Here is a 14,362-nt window from a genome sequence, read left to right on the forward strand (position 1 = left end):
ATGTGTCACAAGCACTAGGGCCGTGTCCCTGGTGTGCAGCGGCTGATCAGTGGCCAAGTTTGGAAAGAATGACTACAGTAGAAAGTGGCAGGAATGAAATGACATTCTGAAGTAGTTTCTTTTTTTCCTGAAATAGTGAAATGCAAGGGACTCATGGTATGGTTGAAGGGGGACTGGGCTGGGAGCTGGAGGTCTTGGTTTTCAGTGTGGAAACACCATTAGTATCTGTGCCCATCATTTGTTCAGTGTGAGTCCTGAATTGGATGACCTCTAGAGCTTCCCAAAGGGGACATGCTACAAAAAGGAATGGAGGTTTTTACATTTTATAGGTTTTGCAGGGAGAAATTTCACATCTACACAAAGACGTCTGTGGCCCATAGCTTCTTTCACCTGGTGGACAGGTCAGTTTGCGACACTTTTTTGATGCCATGTTGCCTTTATGCCTTCCTCACCCTTCCCTACTATTCCTGGTTATTATTAACTCAGAAGGAGCAGGTCCCCTGAGCTGGAGAAAAGAAGGAAAAAGCCTCATATTTATAATGAGTTCTCTCTTGATCAACAGAGTGCAATGGAGAGAATAACACATTTTCAGCGTATGTTTTGACAGCTGTCCCAGTAGTTTTACCTCCCTGTTTAAGAGAAATCCTGAAAATGACGAGTTAGCAGTGGAAAATAATGCCCCTTTTATGTCTCATTTATAACCTTGCATTTTGAGTTATCATTGTCTTCATGGAGGGGATTAATGGAACTGGGAAATATCACCATTTGAACAGTTGATTTCTAAGGGATGACAGAAGAGAATGGTTTTTTCCTTTCTTCAATGCTTCTGACGTATCTTTTCAAGTTCATTAACCTATAAGACAACCAGAGTTATTGAATATGTGCTTTGTGTTACACTCTGTAGGCACACAAAGAAGCTCAGACATTTCAAAGAGATCTTAGTCTGTTTGCAGGGAGAGGACAGAAAATTGAGCAATGCAAGATTTTAGGCCAATTTAAGATGACAGGAGGAGAAATGTGTCTTAAGGCAATTGGAGATTTTTAGCCACCTAAATGGCACAGAATCCCAGGCTCTCAGCAAACGCTGCTGGATGTTCAGAGATGATAATGGGCTGCATCCGTTTAGCAATGCTTCAAGGAGATGCATTTCACCTGGGTCTACAAGGCCCAGGGATGTAGACAGAGAAGATATATTTAGCACGTAATTGAGGTTGTGATAGTTACCAAGGTCTGGGACAGTAACACATGTTGGGAGTAGATGACAGGGTGAGTTTAATTGTAGTCATTTAGCTTCAACTCCTTTCCTGGCCACCCATGACCAGCTATTACAATACAAAGACAGGCGGGTGAAGAGGGCCCTGCTGTGTGAGTTCAGGGTCTCAGCTTTACACCAGCCATGATCAGTTCAGTCACACACAGTCAGATACTGAGGGGCCATTCCATACCAACTGAATCCTAAAAGTGACCCCTGAGCCAGAAGGCCTCCTAGATCAACGTCTAAGTGCCTTGCAGCCGATGGGTGCGGTAGCTCCACATGTTTTCAGAGGGACTTAGGGGCGGGAGTGCGTGCATGCTCAGTCATGTCCTACTCTTTATGACCTCATGGACCCCACCAGGCTCCTCTGCCCAGATTTTCCAAATAAGAATAATGGAGTGGGTTGCCATTTCCTCCTCTAGGGGAATCTTCCTGACAAAAACTGTAAAACAGCTGCAGAGTTTATTATTAGAGACACAGCACAAGGTATGGAAGAGCACACAAAGAAACAGTTTATTTAAGTCAGAAGCAGGGCAGAAATAGACACCGGAGAGCAGTGCGGTAAAAAGGTGATTTGAATCTCTTATATAAGACAGTTCTTCCTGGTGTTTCTGGTGAGTGTGAGGACTCACTGGTGATTTGAAGGGAGGTTCAGCCAGTGTTGGTTTTGCTCTTTTTAGGTGGCGCAGTGCAAAGAATCCGCCTGCCAGTGCAGGAGACACAGGTTCTATTTCTGGGTCGGGGAGGATCCTCTGGAGTAGGAAATGACAACCTACCCCATTATTGCCTGGAAAATCCCCTGGATAGAGGAGCCTGGTGGGCTACAGTCCTTGGGGTTGCAAAGAGTTGGATATGACTGAGCACACACACTAACCAGGGTCTATAGAGGAAAGAACCTGTGGGAATAAGAGTTACTATTTCCCAAACACTATTGGGTAATGAGTTTTGCAGAGAATATTTCATTTAACTCTCACCACCATCTGGTGAAGTGGGTGTGGCTACTTCTGTTTGGTAGACAGGAAACCGAGGCTACGGGAGATTAAGGGACTTGCCTGAGGCTTCCACACAGCCTGGTGTCGGGTGCCTGCCCCCTCGGGGAGGCTGCCTCCGTACTAGAGTGCAGGTTACTTCTCTCCAGGAGCCAGGAAGCTCCGGATACCAGGAGATGGAGGCCAGTCCAAAGGTTTCACACACCTTTCTTCTAAATCAGTGCAGCCATTAACATCCACTTTTCCCCCTCCTGCTTTCATCCGTCTGGCTAGAAGCTGGGAACTTTCTGATAACAAAAAAAAACAGTGAGGCCTTGCAGACCCCTTGATTTGTGGGGAATAAGAAAGGCTATTTGCCTCTGCATCAGTATAGGCTCATTCCTAAAAGGGGAGGGGGATTGACTTATTTTTATGACTTTCTCTAGGGCAGTGATTGTATGTTTACAGGAAATCTGATTATAACTTGCATGTGTGTGCTCGGTCGTGTCTGACTCTTTGCAACCCCATGGACTGCCACCCCCCAGGCTTCTCTGTCCGTGGAATTTCCCAGGTAAGGATACTGGAGCGGGTTGCCATTTCCTACTCCAGGGGAACCCGACCAAGGGATGGAACCCGCATCTCTTGAGTCTCCTGCGTTGCCGGGTGGCTTCTTCACCACTGTGCCACCTGGGAAGCTCCATGTTTCCCCTTAATTGGGATACAGTGGCACAGGGGTTTTCCTAATCAGTGGAAGCATAGGGATCAGGAAGACAAGCGAGCAGTGTTCCTAAACATAGGAGCTTGCAGCAGGGGAGTGCGGAGGGTGCTCATCTTCCTTGGTGAGCTGTGTTCACCTTTCCAGAAAGGACACAGTGAGTTCAACATACCGGTGAGAAAGTCATTGGCCCCAAATAAGCATTTCCTCCAGAATTTTTCCATAAAAAATAAGGATTTGAATTTGGGAGCATCTAACTCCAAGACCCAGAATAACCTGACCAGGCGCACATTTCTGAAGGATTTGAGTTATGCTGAAGGTAAATGTCAGAGCCAGACTCTAACAGTTGATTGATAGTTAACTGTTGGCGCAGTTAATTTCAATCCTTTTCCTGCTCCCGTCAAGCCCATGAAGGAGGTATAGCAGCCCAAGTGAAAGTAGGCGTGGAGACCAGAAAGTCCCTGTTTCCATTGGGCATCACATGAATGCGCCTCATCTAGGAGGGGAAATGCTGGGAAAGGCTTTAAAATAGGCCTCTTGATGGTGGGTGGCTTGTGGGCCTGAATCCAGAGGTACAGATGCACCTCTGGGTCTCAGGTGGAGAGGATGCGACCCTCTGTCATCCACAGCTTTGCCAGTGGTCCTATTCTCGGCCCATGGCAGGGAGACCACCTGGGAATGGTCAGGTGGGACAAATGGGGATCTTTTCCCCATGGTCCTGGCATGAGGGGTTTAATCAGAATCATGTCTGTGGATGAGTGCAGAGGCCCTCCTGCAGACACTGCAGAAGGCACCAAAGTCAGTGTGGGGTGCACACAGGCAGAGCAGTAGGAGAGTAAGTTAGAAACTGCAAAAGAGGGCCTTCCTGGCGGTCCAGTGGTTAGGACTTTGCCTTCCAGTGCAGGGGCCACGGTTCCATCCCTAGTTAGGGAGCTACGATCCCACATGCCTTGGGGCCCAAAACAAAACAAAAAGCAAAAGCAATGCTGTAACAAATTCAACAAAGACTTTAAAAATAGTCCACTTCAAAAAACATTTTTTTTGTTTCTAAATCTTTAAAAGAAAACCTGTGAAAGAGAAGTCACAGCTGCCAAAGGTGACCTTGCTGTCCCTGGCTGGGTATTCACAGTCCTCCCAGTGCTTGTTTGCACGGGTAAGTGGGGCCCTGCAGAGGCCCCGGGTCCATGCTGCCTAGAATGACCAGGAGCCACCAGGGACCTGTGGAAAGCAGGAAGCGGGCCTCCTGTGTGGCCAGCTCTTGGCTGTGAGGGGTACTTGCCGCACACCTGTTCGCTCTGGGCCTTTGAGGTGAGGTGAGCGCTCATGTCTTCTACTCCTTTTTGGAGAAGATGACACAGACCAACAGAAGAGTCCACTACTTCCATCTTCTAATGAACTTTTTCTTATATGACTCCCCTAAGGCTTCAGCTTCTCAAAGCATTGCCTTGTCATCAAGGCTTCCTAAGTAAGCTTAAACTGAGAAATGCCAAATGAATTGGTATGTAATTATCTCTGAAAATAAGCCTGTTGCAAAGATAAATCCGGATCATGGAGTCCCATTATCTCTTCGTCTCCCCGGCAGCACAGTGCATTGTCCCTTCAGGAAGAATCAAACTGGGTGAATTTTAATAGTAATTGCATCTTAAGTTGAAAACTCACCCAGAACTGGCCTCTGCTGCCATCTTAGAAGGGTTCCATTGCCTCTGTTCTGAGACTCCACGCTTCTGTCACCAACATTACAATTTGAATGAAGAGATGAATAAATAGAAATTTACTGAGCACCCATTACGTGCCATTCTCTTTCAAATCAGCCCGGGACGGAAACAGTACTGTTTTTCACTTTACAGACAAGACAATAAAGGTTCGAAAAGGTTACTCCTGGTGGATAACAGAGGCAGAATTAGAAATGAGGTCCCTTTATCTCTGAGTCATTTGTTTTTCTGCCACAGTCTGCTGTGTCTGAAAACTTGCTGATCACCTGCTTGGTCCCTGGTGCCAATGCCATGTATTTTCATGTTCATTATCTCATAAAACCCATCTTCCTAGTACTCAGTGACATAGGTGCTTATTTTACTGGTGACATAAAACCGAAGTTCAAATATATGATTTAACTTGCTCAAGTTACACGGCTTCCCAGGTGGCGCTAGTGGTAAAGAACCCGCCTGCCAATGCAGGAGACAAGATGTGTGGGTTCCATCCCTGTGGGAAGATCCCCTGGAGGAGGGAATGGCACCCCACTCCAGTATTCTTGCCTGGAGAATCCCATGGACAGAGGAGCCTGGGGGGGCTACAGTCCCTGGGGTCACAAAGAGACACAACTGAAGTGACTTAGCATGCAAGCACACAGGCTCAAGTTCCATAGAGGGCGGTCTCTGTGGTCTCTTTAAGGAGTGTCTTCATTGGAAGGGCTGGGAGAAGATGGCTGTTTCACTTTGGAAGAAGTTTGTCCTTTTGAATGACTGAAGCTGTAAGTCACACCAGTGGAGGTGGGCTGTATATAGAAAAAGGACTGGTCTTGTCCTAACCAGCCGCCCATTCCTAAGGAGATGGTGGTGAATTACATTCACAGAGGACAGTGGCTAGCTATAGAGCACTTCTATTACTAACCCGAATACCTGGTGTAGAATCCTTGAGGTCAGGGCTGGACTGGGCAGAGGTTTCCTTTTGCCCAGAGGCAGGAGGGAGAACAAGCCACAGAGAGATTCTCTTGTTAAGGTCTTCGAAGCTGGCCAGCTTCAAGGGAGTCAGAGTTAGAAAATAGAAAAAGAGAAACAGCCAAGCTTCCTTTCAAGAGAGAGAAGCCACTGGGCTCCTGACTGTGTGGAAAGGGCGTGGCCAAAGACAGAAAATGGCCCCGAGATTCTGAATGGAATGTCTGCTCTGTATAGTGAGTTCAAATGCTGTTTATCTGTTTGTGTATCAGCCTGAGTATTTAACATAGTTATGCATGTCGGCATTCTTCATAACTCAGCTTGGTCCCAACCTTTGATGCCTGTGCTAATAATGAGGTGATATGAAATGACAGAGGTGTGCTTCTGGTCTTCTTTCTTCAGGCTTGGTTTAGAGAGAGGGGCAACAGCTAAAGAAGCCTTAGACGTCATCATCGCCTTGTTGGAAGAACATGGACAGGGTGGGAATTATTATGAAGATGCAAACTCCTGCCACAGCTTCCAAAGTGCATATCTGATCGTGGACCGTGAGGAGGCCTGGGTGCTGGAGACTGTAGGGAAGTACTGGGCTGCAGAGAAAATCACAGGTGAGTGGGGGTGGCTGGTGGGGAGTTTCAAGGCCAGGAAGAGCTGAGGCCATGGTGCCTGGACTTAAGACCCTCTTGGTGCTACAGCTGCAGGCTCTAACGTGCTTCTCATTTCTGGGCACCCAGATGCACACATATTTGCACGTACATGGCATTATTTTAAAACAATTCATTATAGGGAATTCCCTGGTGGTCCAGTGGTTGGGACTCCATTCTGTCATTGCCAGGTATCTAGGTTCAGTCCCGGGTTAGGTTACTAAGATCCTATAAGCCTCACAGTGTGGCCTAAATAAATAAATAATTCATTATCAGGGTCACTGTGTTTTTCTAAATGTTGGGGCCTGAAAAAATCTGAATGAAGAAGTACCATATTTTAAAATTTTTTAAAAAAACATATATATAGATTTGAGCAGAGGATAGTAGTTAAGCGAGACTAACCTGGTGAGGAGAAATGTCCGGAGCTGTGACATTCGTGAGTCTTGTTAGCAGCACAGAGCCTCTTTCAAAGAACCTTTCACTTTTCTCGTGGGTAGTAAATGCTTGCGGTTTAGTTTGTCAGGTCAAGTGACTCACTCATTGAAAACGTGATAAAATGTGTCAGGGCTGCTCAAACCTTCTGCTGCTGCTAAGTCGCCTCAGTTGTGTCCGATTCTGTGCAACCCCATAGACAGCAGCCCACCAGGCTCTGCTGTCCCTGGGATTCTCCAGGCAAGAAGCTCAGACCTTCTAGGAGATCTTAAAAGAAGACCAAGGACCTTATGTTTCTCTCTTCAGAAATGAAATTGATTCCTCCATATAGTTAGAGTCAAGTTGCAGGGGAGAGCTGCCCTGTAATGTCCATTTCTTGATAAAGTCTTTATAAGTCTATTTCTAAATAGCTGGACTTTGTACTCTTTACAGAGGGAGTCAAGTGTATTTGCAATCAGCTTTCGCTCACGACTAAAATCGACGCAGAGCATCCGGAACTCAGGAGTTATGCTCAGAGTCAAGGTTGGTGGACGGGAGAAGATGAGTTTAATTTCTCTGAAGTTTTTTCTCCAGCTGATGACCATCTAACCTGCTGTTCAGGCAGAGACACCTTAGAAAAGCAAGAAGGTGAGTTGGGGTGTTCCTTACAGTTCTCTCTCACATACCGTTTGTCTTGCAGCTGTTTCAGAGACCTTGTTTGAGAATAAGCAAAGAGGAAGAGTGGAGAACAGACCTTGTCCTGTATACAGAAACTGACTTGTGCTAAAGTCCTTGCTGTGCGGTCATATGACTACAACTTGTATTTATTTTTACATAACGCTTTTTTATCCATGGATGTTTCCTGCTCCCATTTCTCCTTTAAATGCTGATGTCATTATGCTTGTCTTTGAAACACTTAGTGCAGCCTTGCTTATACCTCAGCATTTGTACATTTGATGTATCTTCTCTGTATATCTTCCTGTTTCATTTGCCTGCTGAGTCTTGCCATCAGGGGTGCTATCTTTTATTCACCTTGGGATCCCCTTGTGATGCCTGTTATGGCTCTTTGTTCCATGAACACTTGTTGAGTCAAATTGTTGAATTCCTTTCATGAGCCCTCTATTTCCCACCCGATATTGACTTAGCCAAAATCCATTTTTAGGTAAATGTGGTGACTGGTAGCTTGTTACTTTTGTGCCTGAGTGGAAAACCCTTCCCTATAAACCACAATGGCCACATTTTATATTTGCTGGTGAGACATGTGTTTTGTGAGTCAAGCCTTTGGTGATTTAGAATAGGAGTTGACCTGTTGGTAGATGCCTGTTTTTTTTTTTTATTTTTTTTATTTTTTAGATGCCTGTTTTGTAAATAAAATTTCCCTGGAACACAGCCGCACCTGTTTATTTTCCTATTGTTTATGACCGCTTCCATGCCGTGTGGCAGAGTTGAGCAGTTGCGACAAGTCCAGCAGAGATTATAGGGCCCGTGTCTTTGTGTGTGTGTGTGTCTATGCTCAGTCATGTCCAGCTCTTTGCGACCCCACGGACTGTAGCCTGGCAGGCTCCTCTGTCCATGGGATTCTCCAGGCAAGAATACTGGAGTGGGGTTACCATTTCGTCTTCTAGGGGATCTTCCTGGCCAAGGGATTGAGCACGCGTCTCATGAGTCTCCTGCACTGGCAGGCAGATTCTTTACCACTGAGCCATCTGGAAAGCCCTCTAGGACCCGTAAGGCTAAACTGTTTCCTGTCTGGTTCTTAAAGAAAAAATTGGCTGACTCTTAATTTAGAAGAACACTTTAGGACTTTTGCTATAAACTTTATTAATATATTCTGGGTAGAAAGGTAAGAAAGTATTTAGAAATGAGAATCTTATAAACAACTACAGTTTTTAATTGAAAAAATCTAACTTGGTGAAAGTATAATATATAATACCAATTGTAAAGTAGTCCTGCCTAAAATATCAAACATTGACCTGATGCAGCTTCTGGATCTAGCTACTAGTTTGCCAGAAATTCAGAGGATGGAGGAGAATATTAATAACACCATCTGCAAAGTGCAGCTTAAAAAGTCTATAGAGTATGGGAGACTCAGGAGAAATGGCCAAGCAAATAAAATGCAAGGGGGGAAAATGAGAGGCAGTGGTTAAAAGAGTTTTAAGAGACATTATCCATCTGTCAGATCCTGGTTTAAATCAATAGATTCATTTATGAGACAGGGAGGAAGTTTGAACCCTGGATAGTTGAAGAACGTGGGGACTTGTCATTAATATTTTTAGATGCAATGTATTATTATCCATGGAGATATTTACAAAGAGGATATGAGTTGTGGTAGCAAAGTTTAAGGTACCTTTTTCCCATGTGTTGCTTTGATTTGATCTTTATGAATACAGATTGAAAAAATACCATTTTAATGAATTACCAACAGAGGGAGAAAGTGAAGAACCAGAATTCTATGTAGGGAAAGATTTGTTAGTCTGTTTATCTGAAGTCAGAGCCAATAATCCTTATGGTTCTCAATATTTGAAAGACTTCTCTGTGTATATTTCCCACTGTGGAGAGGTCATTCCCTAGATATAATATTAACTCTAACCAGCAGGATTATACCAGAGAGCTCGCTTGGTGCTCTGCATAGATTGTATACTTATGAATATCATTCTGTTGCATATGGTACTAGTTGCGGAATTGCTAAGTGCTGTAACAAAAAGACCCCAAAATAATGTGGTTTTTAAAAAATGCACCTTTATTTCTCTCTCCTAGTCCAAATGTATATAGACAGTCCAGGGTGGGTGGGTTACTTTACCTCAACATGTGACTTGCTTTCGTGGTCCACTCACTGGCATCTCCCAGCCAGCAGGAAAGGAGGGAGAAGAATGAAGGGCAAGCATTCCTTTTTATGGATGTGATGGGCGAGTTGCACACATCATTTCTGCTTACCTCTCATTGGTCAAGATCTATCCTGTGACCACACCTAAAGTAGGGCTATTCTGTTCCCAGCTGTAATTTCAGGGGTTCTGTTACTCAAAAGGGAAATAACTAATGGATTTTGGTTAGCCACTTGCCTCCTCCCTCTCTTTTTTCTTTGCAGAAAGCATCACTGTGCAGACCATGATTGATGTCCTACGGGACAAAGCCAGTGGAGTCTGCGTGGATTCTGAGTCTTTCCTCACCACAGCCAGCATCGTGTCGGTCCTGCCTCAGAGCAGAAGCTCGCCATGCATCCACTACTTCACCGGGACCCCAGATCCTTCCAGGTTTGTCCGAGACATAGTCACACAGCTGGCAAGTGTGTGCTTCCCCTGAGAGCTCAGCCAGTAATCACACCCTGAGTTCCTGCCCTTCCCTATATAGTCACATTTTTCAGTATCACCATGACCAGTGTCGTACAAGAGCTGTGAACAAGGGAAGTTCTTGGCTTTTATCACGTAGTGTTCATCACAATCATGGAGGCAAATAGTTTTAAATTCAACATTTATTAATATATATTATGGGCCAGGCATTGTGTGCTGTATATGAGGGATGCAAAGATAAATAAAACCGAGTGAGACAGAAGAGATAACAGGAAAGCTCAGGATTGATCAGAAGCACCAGTTGCTGTGAGTTAGAGAACAAAATGGCCCAGAGACAAGGTATATTGCAGCCACTTCAAGGGCACTGGCCTCTTCTCTAAGACATTGTGTTTTAGGCATTGCTTCCTGCCCACACACCTCAGCAAAGGGCTTGTGGCCTCTAAAATAAACCACTTGAAGTTGAATCACACCTCCGTCACTTAGTATTAATAGCCAGTAAGTCCCTTAACCTCTCTAAGCTTGTGCCTGTCCTATACAATGGGCATAATCCCAGACTGTACTTTTTTATGCTTGTTGGGAGGATTAAATGAGATAATCCAAGTAAATGCATAACAGGTTTAGCTATTATTTTCGACTCTCTCTGGTCTGCCTGGCAGACAGCAGCCCTTCTCAGTAACTTTCAGTCCTTCACACCAAGATCATGCCATTGGTAACTTAGACACAGCCATCGTGACTTCTAAATGATCAGAATCACTTGAGGGGAGTTTTTGAAAAATACAGATGTCTTAACCCAAACGTTTTGTGTCAGGAATTTTAAGGTGGGCTTAGGAGTCTGTCCAGTAAGTCTGATTCCTAAGTTTGATTCCTCAGGCTCTAGAAGACTGCCCATTCCAGCAGGATCTCTGGTACTTTTCACATGTTCCATTGGCTGATCATCATTTGAGTATCGGGTATCAAACCTTTGACGCTGCTACCAGGCAATCTGTAGCTGTTTGATTTCATTCCCTTTCCAGCTGAAAATACTTACTCTCCTCTTGTTGTTTCAGGAATACAGGCAATGGCAGTGCCCAGCTAGGGACTGTCTTAGATGACTCCGGGGAGAAGCCAAGTTCCTTCCCTGACTCTTTGGCCTCCCTGTCCCAATATAAGTAGATCTTTCTAGCAGGACCTATTAAATCCTGTATAAGCTATCCTTAGTCTTTCATTCACTCATTTATTCATTCAGTAAGCACTTGTTAGGTACTTGCTGTGTACCACATAGTATGCTTATTGCGTGCTAGAGACTGTTTACAAGATAAGAGGTGGCACAAAGAAGGCAGTGAAGGCGAAACTTCACAGAGGAAGAACTCTTGAGCACCGGTGTCGTGAGAGGAGGGGTTTGTTAGGTGCTGAAAGCAGGAATGACCTTCTGGGTGGGAGGGAACAGCATGTGCCAAGGCACAGAGGCATGAGCCAGCACGGCGCCCCTTGCAGCTGTGCATCCTTTTAGTTTGAGTTTCCATCCGTCTCCCCACTCCCCCAGTACCTCCCACGCCCAGCGTGGGCCCTCTGCTGGCCTCTAGCCAGGAGCCTCACCCACTCAGCAGTATTCCAGGCAGCCTCTCAGGACACGCCTCTTGTTTGACTCTTTCTCTTGATTTGATCTCCCCGTTAGGAATGCCTGGTTCTGTGACCCCACTCCCACCCCCCTTTTCGGTCGATCAGATCTGGGGCTCGTCCTTCCTCTCCCGTGTGGATGCTGACCTTGCTTGCTGGTGGCTTTTGTGAGCACTCTGTGCTGGCCCACAGGGATACGTATAGGCTTTCAGAGTCTGTCTGGAACATCCTGTCAAGGTCTTTAGACATTGTTCTTTCCGGAAAGGAGCCTTTGAAGGAGCGGGTTGAGCTGAAGAGCGACCACAACAGCCCCCTTGGTTCCTGACTTCTCAGACACCTGCTCCAGCTGTGCTTAGAAGAGAGCCTTGTGGTGCCCGGATGTGAAGATAAAGTAATTCTGATTCCTAGGCTATAGGACACAGCCCAGTGCACTTCTAAAAATGCGCTGAAAAATAGCTTTCTAATATCTAAAAGTGAAAATTTCAAGTAATTTTAAAAGAAAATTATTCATGGTTAAATTAATTGAAAAGACCTTAAAGGCTATTAAGGGCTTCCTGGAAGACATTCATTTTTATCATCTCTGGTTAAATGAACTACATTGCCTACTGTGACTACAGAACTGTCATAAAATTTTTTTCTGCTATTCAACATTTCAATGTTTCTTTGTAATTGGGCATCCTCACTATTTTATATGTTGTCAGCAGGGAGCATAATTACCTACTCTTGGGTTTTAGGTAATAAAATTAGGGAAATTTTAGCCGGCTTCTGCTAATGCTACAAACATTAGAGAGATGTTTGCAGGAAATAGTTTCAGAGCTGTGGCCTTGCAGAAGATTATGCTCAAAGAAGACTGTTATTTATCCTCCCAATTAATGTTAGAAACCGATGGACATGATCTTACTGTTGTTCTGTCTGCTTCAGCACTTCTTGGCTCTTTGCTCACTATATTAATTACAGATACTTTTCTCAAAATAGCTTGTTCTCATAGTCCCCTTTTTTCTTCCTCCTTACCTCCTTTCTCTCCCTCCTGATTTGTACCAGGTATTATGTAAGTTTGAGAGTTGGAAGCAGATACAAAAGCCAGAGTTTGAGAGATAGAGGGAGATGAAGAACTTTAATTTTATTGAGTAGGCAAATTCCATCATGTAATATATTCTGATGAGTCAGCTGGTGCCTCGATCATCCATACAGTGACACTGATTGGCTCTAGTGCACCAGTTCTAACCATTTGCTTCGTGGAAGCCAGTATCTGTTGCTTCATCGGTATGAAGGATTGGGAAGGGAAAGAGCAGAGAGGTAGCTTTGCATTTTGAGACAGTGTAATTTCCAGGTTCCATTGCTGTGTTGGAGTTTGTGAGAGCTGATGATGTCATGTCTGCCCAACCTGTGTTCAGTAATGTCACATGGGTAGCTTGAGAGGGCCCCCAGTGAGTGTGTTTGCACTGTGGAAATCAGCAGACACTATGAATTAGGGCTTATTGCTTCCACTACTTAGAAGCTCTCATATCTGAGAAAACACAAATATTCAAGATACAGGAGGATAAACCAAGTGGAGGAAAGAATTAAAAGTATTTCCATTTTAAATATTAGAAGGCTGTTTCCCAACTTATTCCTTTAATTGCATTAGGCCATGTAATTCAGCCTGGAAAACAGAAAATAGGGAGGAAGTTCTAGGAAAAGAGGGTCTTTGACCCACTTTATGGCAGGGAACTGGAGAGATGCAAGGGATACCGGGTGTGTGTGTGTGTGGTGTTTGGAGAGATGCAAGGGATACCGGGTGTGTGTGTGTGTGTGAGAGAGAGATGCAAGGGATACGGGGTGTGTGTGTGTGTGTGAGAGATGCAAGGGATACGGGGTGTGTGTGTGTGTGTGTGTGTGTGTGTGTGTGTGAGAGATGCAAGGGATACGGGGTATGTGTGTGTGTGTGTGTGTGGTTTGCTTCCTCTGGGATACAGGGGTGGGTGGGAGTGTGTGTGTGTGTGTGTGTGTGTTGTTTGCTTCCTCTGGGATACAGGGGTGTGTGTGTGTGTGTGTGTGTGTGTGTGTGTGTGTGTGTGGTGTTTGCTTCCTCTGGGATACAGGGGTGTGTGTGTGTGTGTGTGTGTGTGTGGTGTTTGCTTCCTCTGGGATACAGGGTGTGTGTGTGTGTGTGTGTGTGTGTGTGTGTGTGTGTGTGTGTGTGGTGTTTGCTTCCTCTGGGATATGGGTGTGTGTGTGTGTGTGTGTGTGTGTGGTGTTTGCTTCCTCTGGGATACAGGGTGTGTGTGTGTGTGTGTGTGTGTGTGTGTGTGTGTGTGTGTGTGTGTGTGTGTGGTGTTTGCTTCCTCTTCTCCCAGGTACTAGGCTTGAGAGTCTGCGTTGCATCAGTTGAGACTGTCTCATCTGGTTAATTCAAATGTCAGTGACAAGTGGAACCTTTTCATTATTGGAGATAATGTTATAGACACTGTGGTTTATATAAATACAGGGCCGCAGGCTGCATGGAGGACACCCAGCTGACGACCTTGTGTAAAATAGCCCTCCCTTTGATTTCATTCCTAACTCTCGCAACAGTATCTTTTTCCTCTCTCCCACCCCACTGTTTTGACTTTTCACAACCTCCCAGGGTATCTGGATCCAGTCCAAAGGGTGTCCCAGGCTCCAGAAGTACTAGTTTTCTTTCCCTCTAAGTGGAGACGCCCTTCACAGGTTCTGCTCTCAGCCAGATGTGGCTTTAGCTATGTATGTGATTTAAGTGATTCGCAGCCAAGCTGGGATGACCCATGGATGAACCATTCAGAGGGACACATGAAATTGAGGGAAACTGCTTCTTCCAGGCCCATATCAGATTGGTTTAAA

General features: G+C 45.1%; 1 protein-coding gene across 1 annotated transcript in view; it reads left to right on the forward strand.

Moving 5' to 3' along the window:
- The window catches only part of SCRN1 (secernin 1), a 61,092-nt gene that overhangs the window by 39,672 nt on the left and 7,058 nt on the right, over positions 1-14,362 (forward strand). Inside the window, exons 4-6 of the mRNA XM_068973153.1 lie at positions 5,992-6,194; positions 7,095-7,289; positions 9,727-9,892. Of these exons, the coding sequence (XP_068829254.1) occupies positions 5,992-6,194; positions 7,095-7,289; positions 9,727-9,892 (564 nt within the window). The remainder of the gene's footprint in view (positions 1-5,991; positions 6,195-7,094; positions 7,290-9,726; positions 9,893-14,362) is intronic.

This window comes from Capricornis sumatraensis, chromosome 5 (assembly GCF_032405125.1).
Source record: "Capricornis sumatraensis isolate serow.1 chromosome 5, serow.2, whole genome shotgun sequence".
Lineage (NCBI taxonomy): Eukaryota > Metazoa > Chordata > Mammalia > Artiodactyla > Bovidae > Capricornis > Capricornis sumatraensis.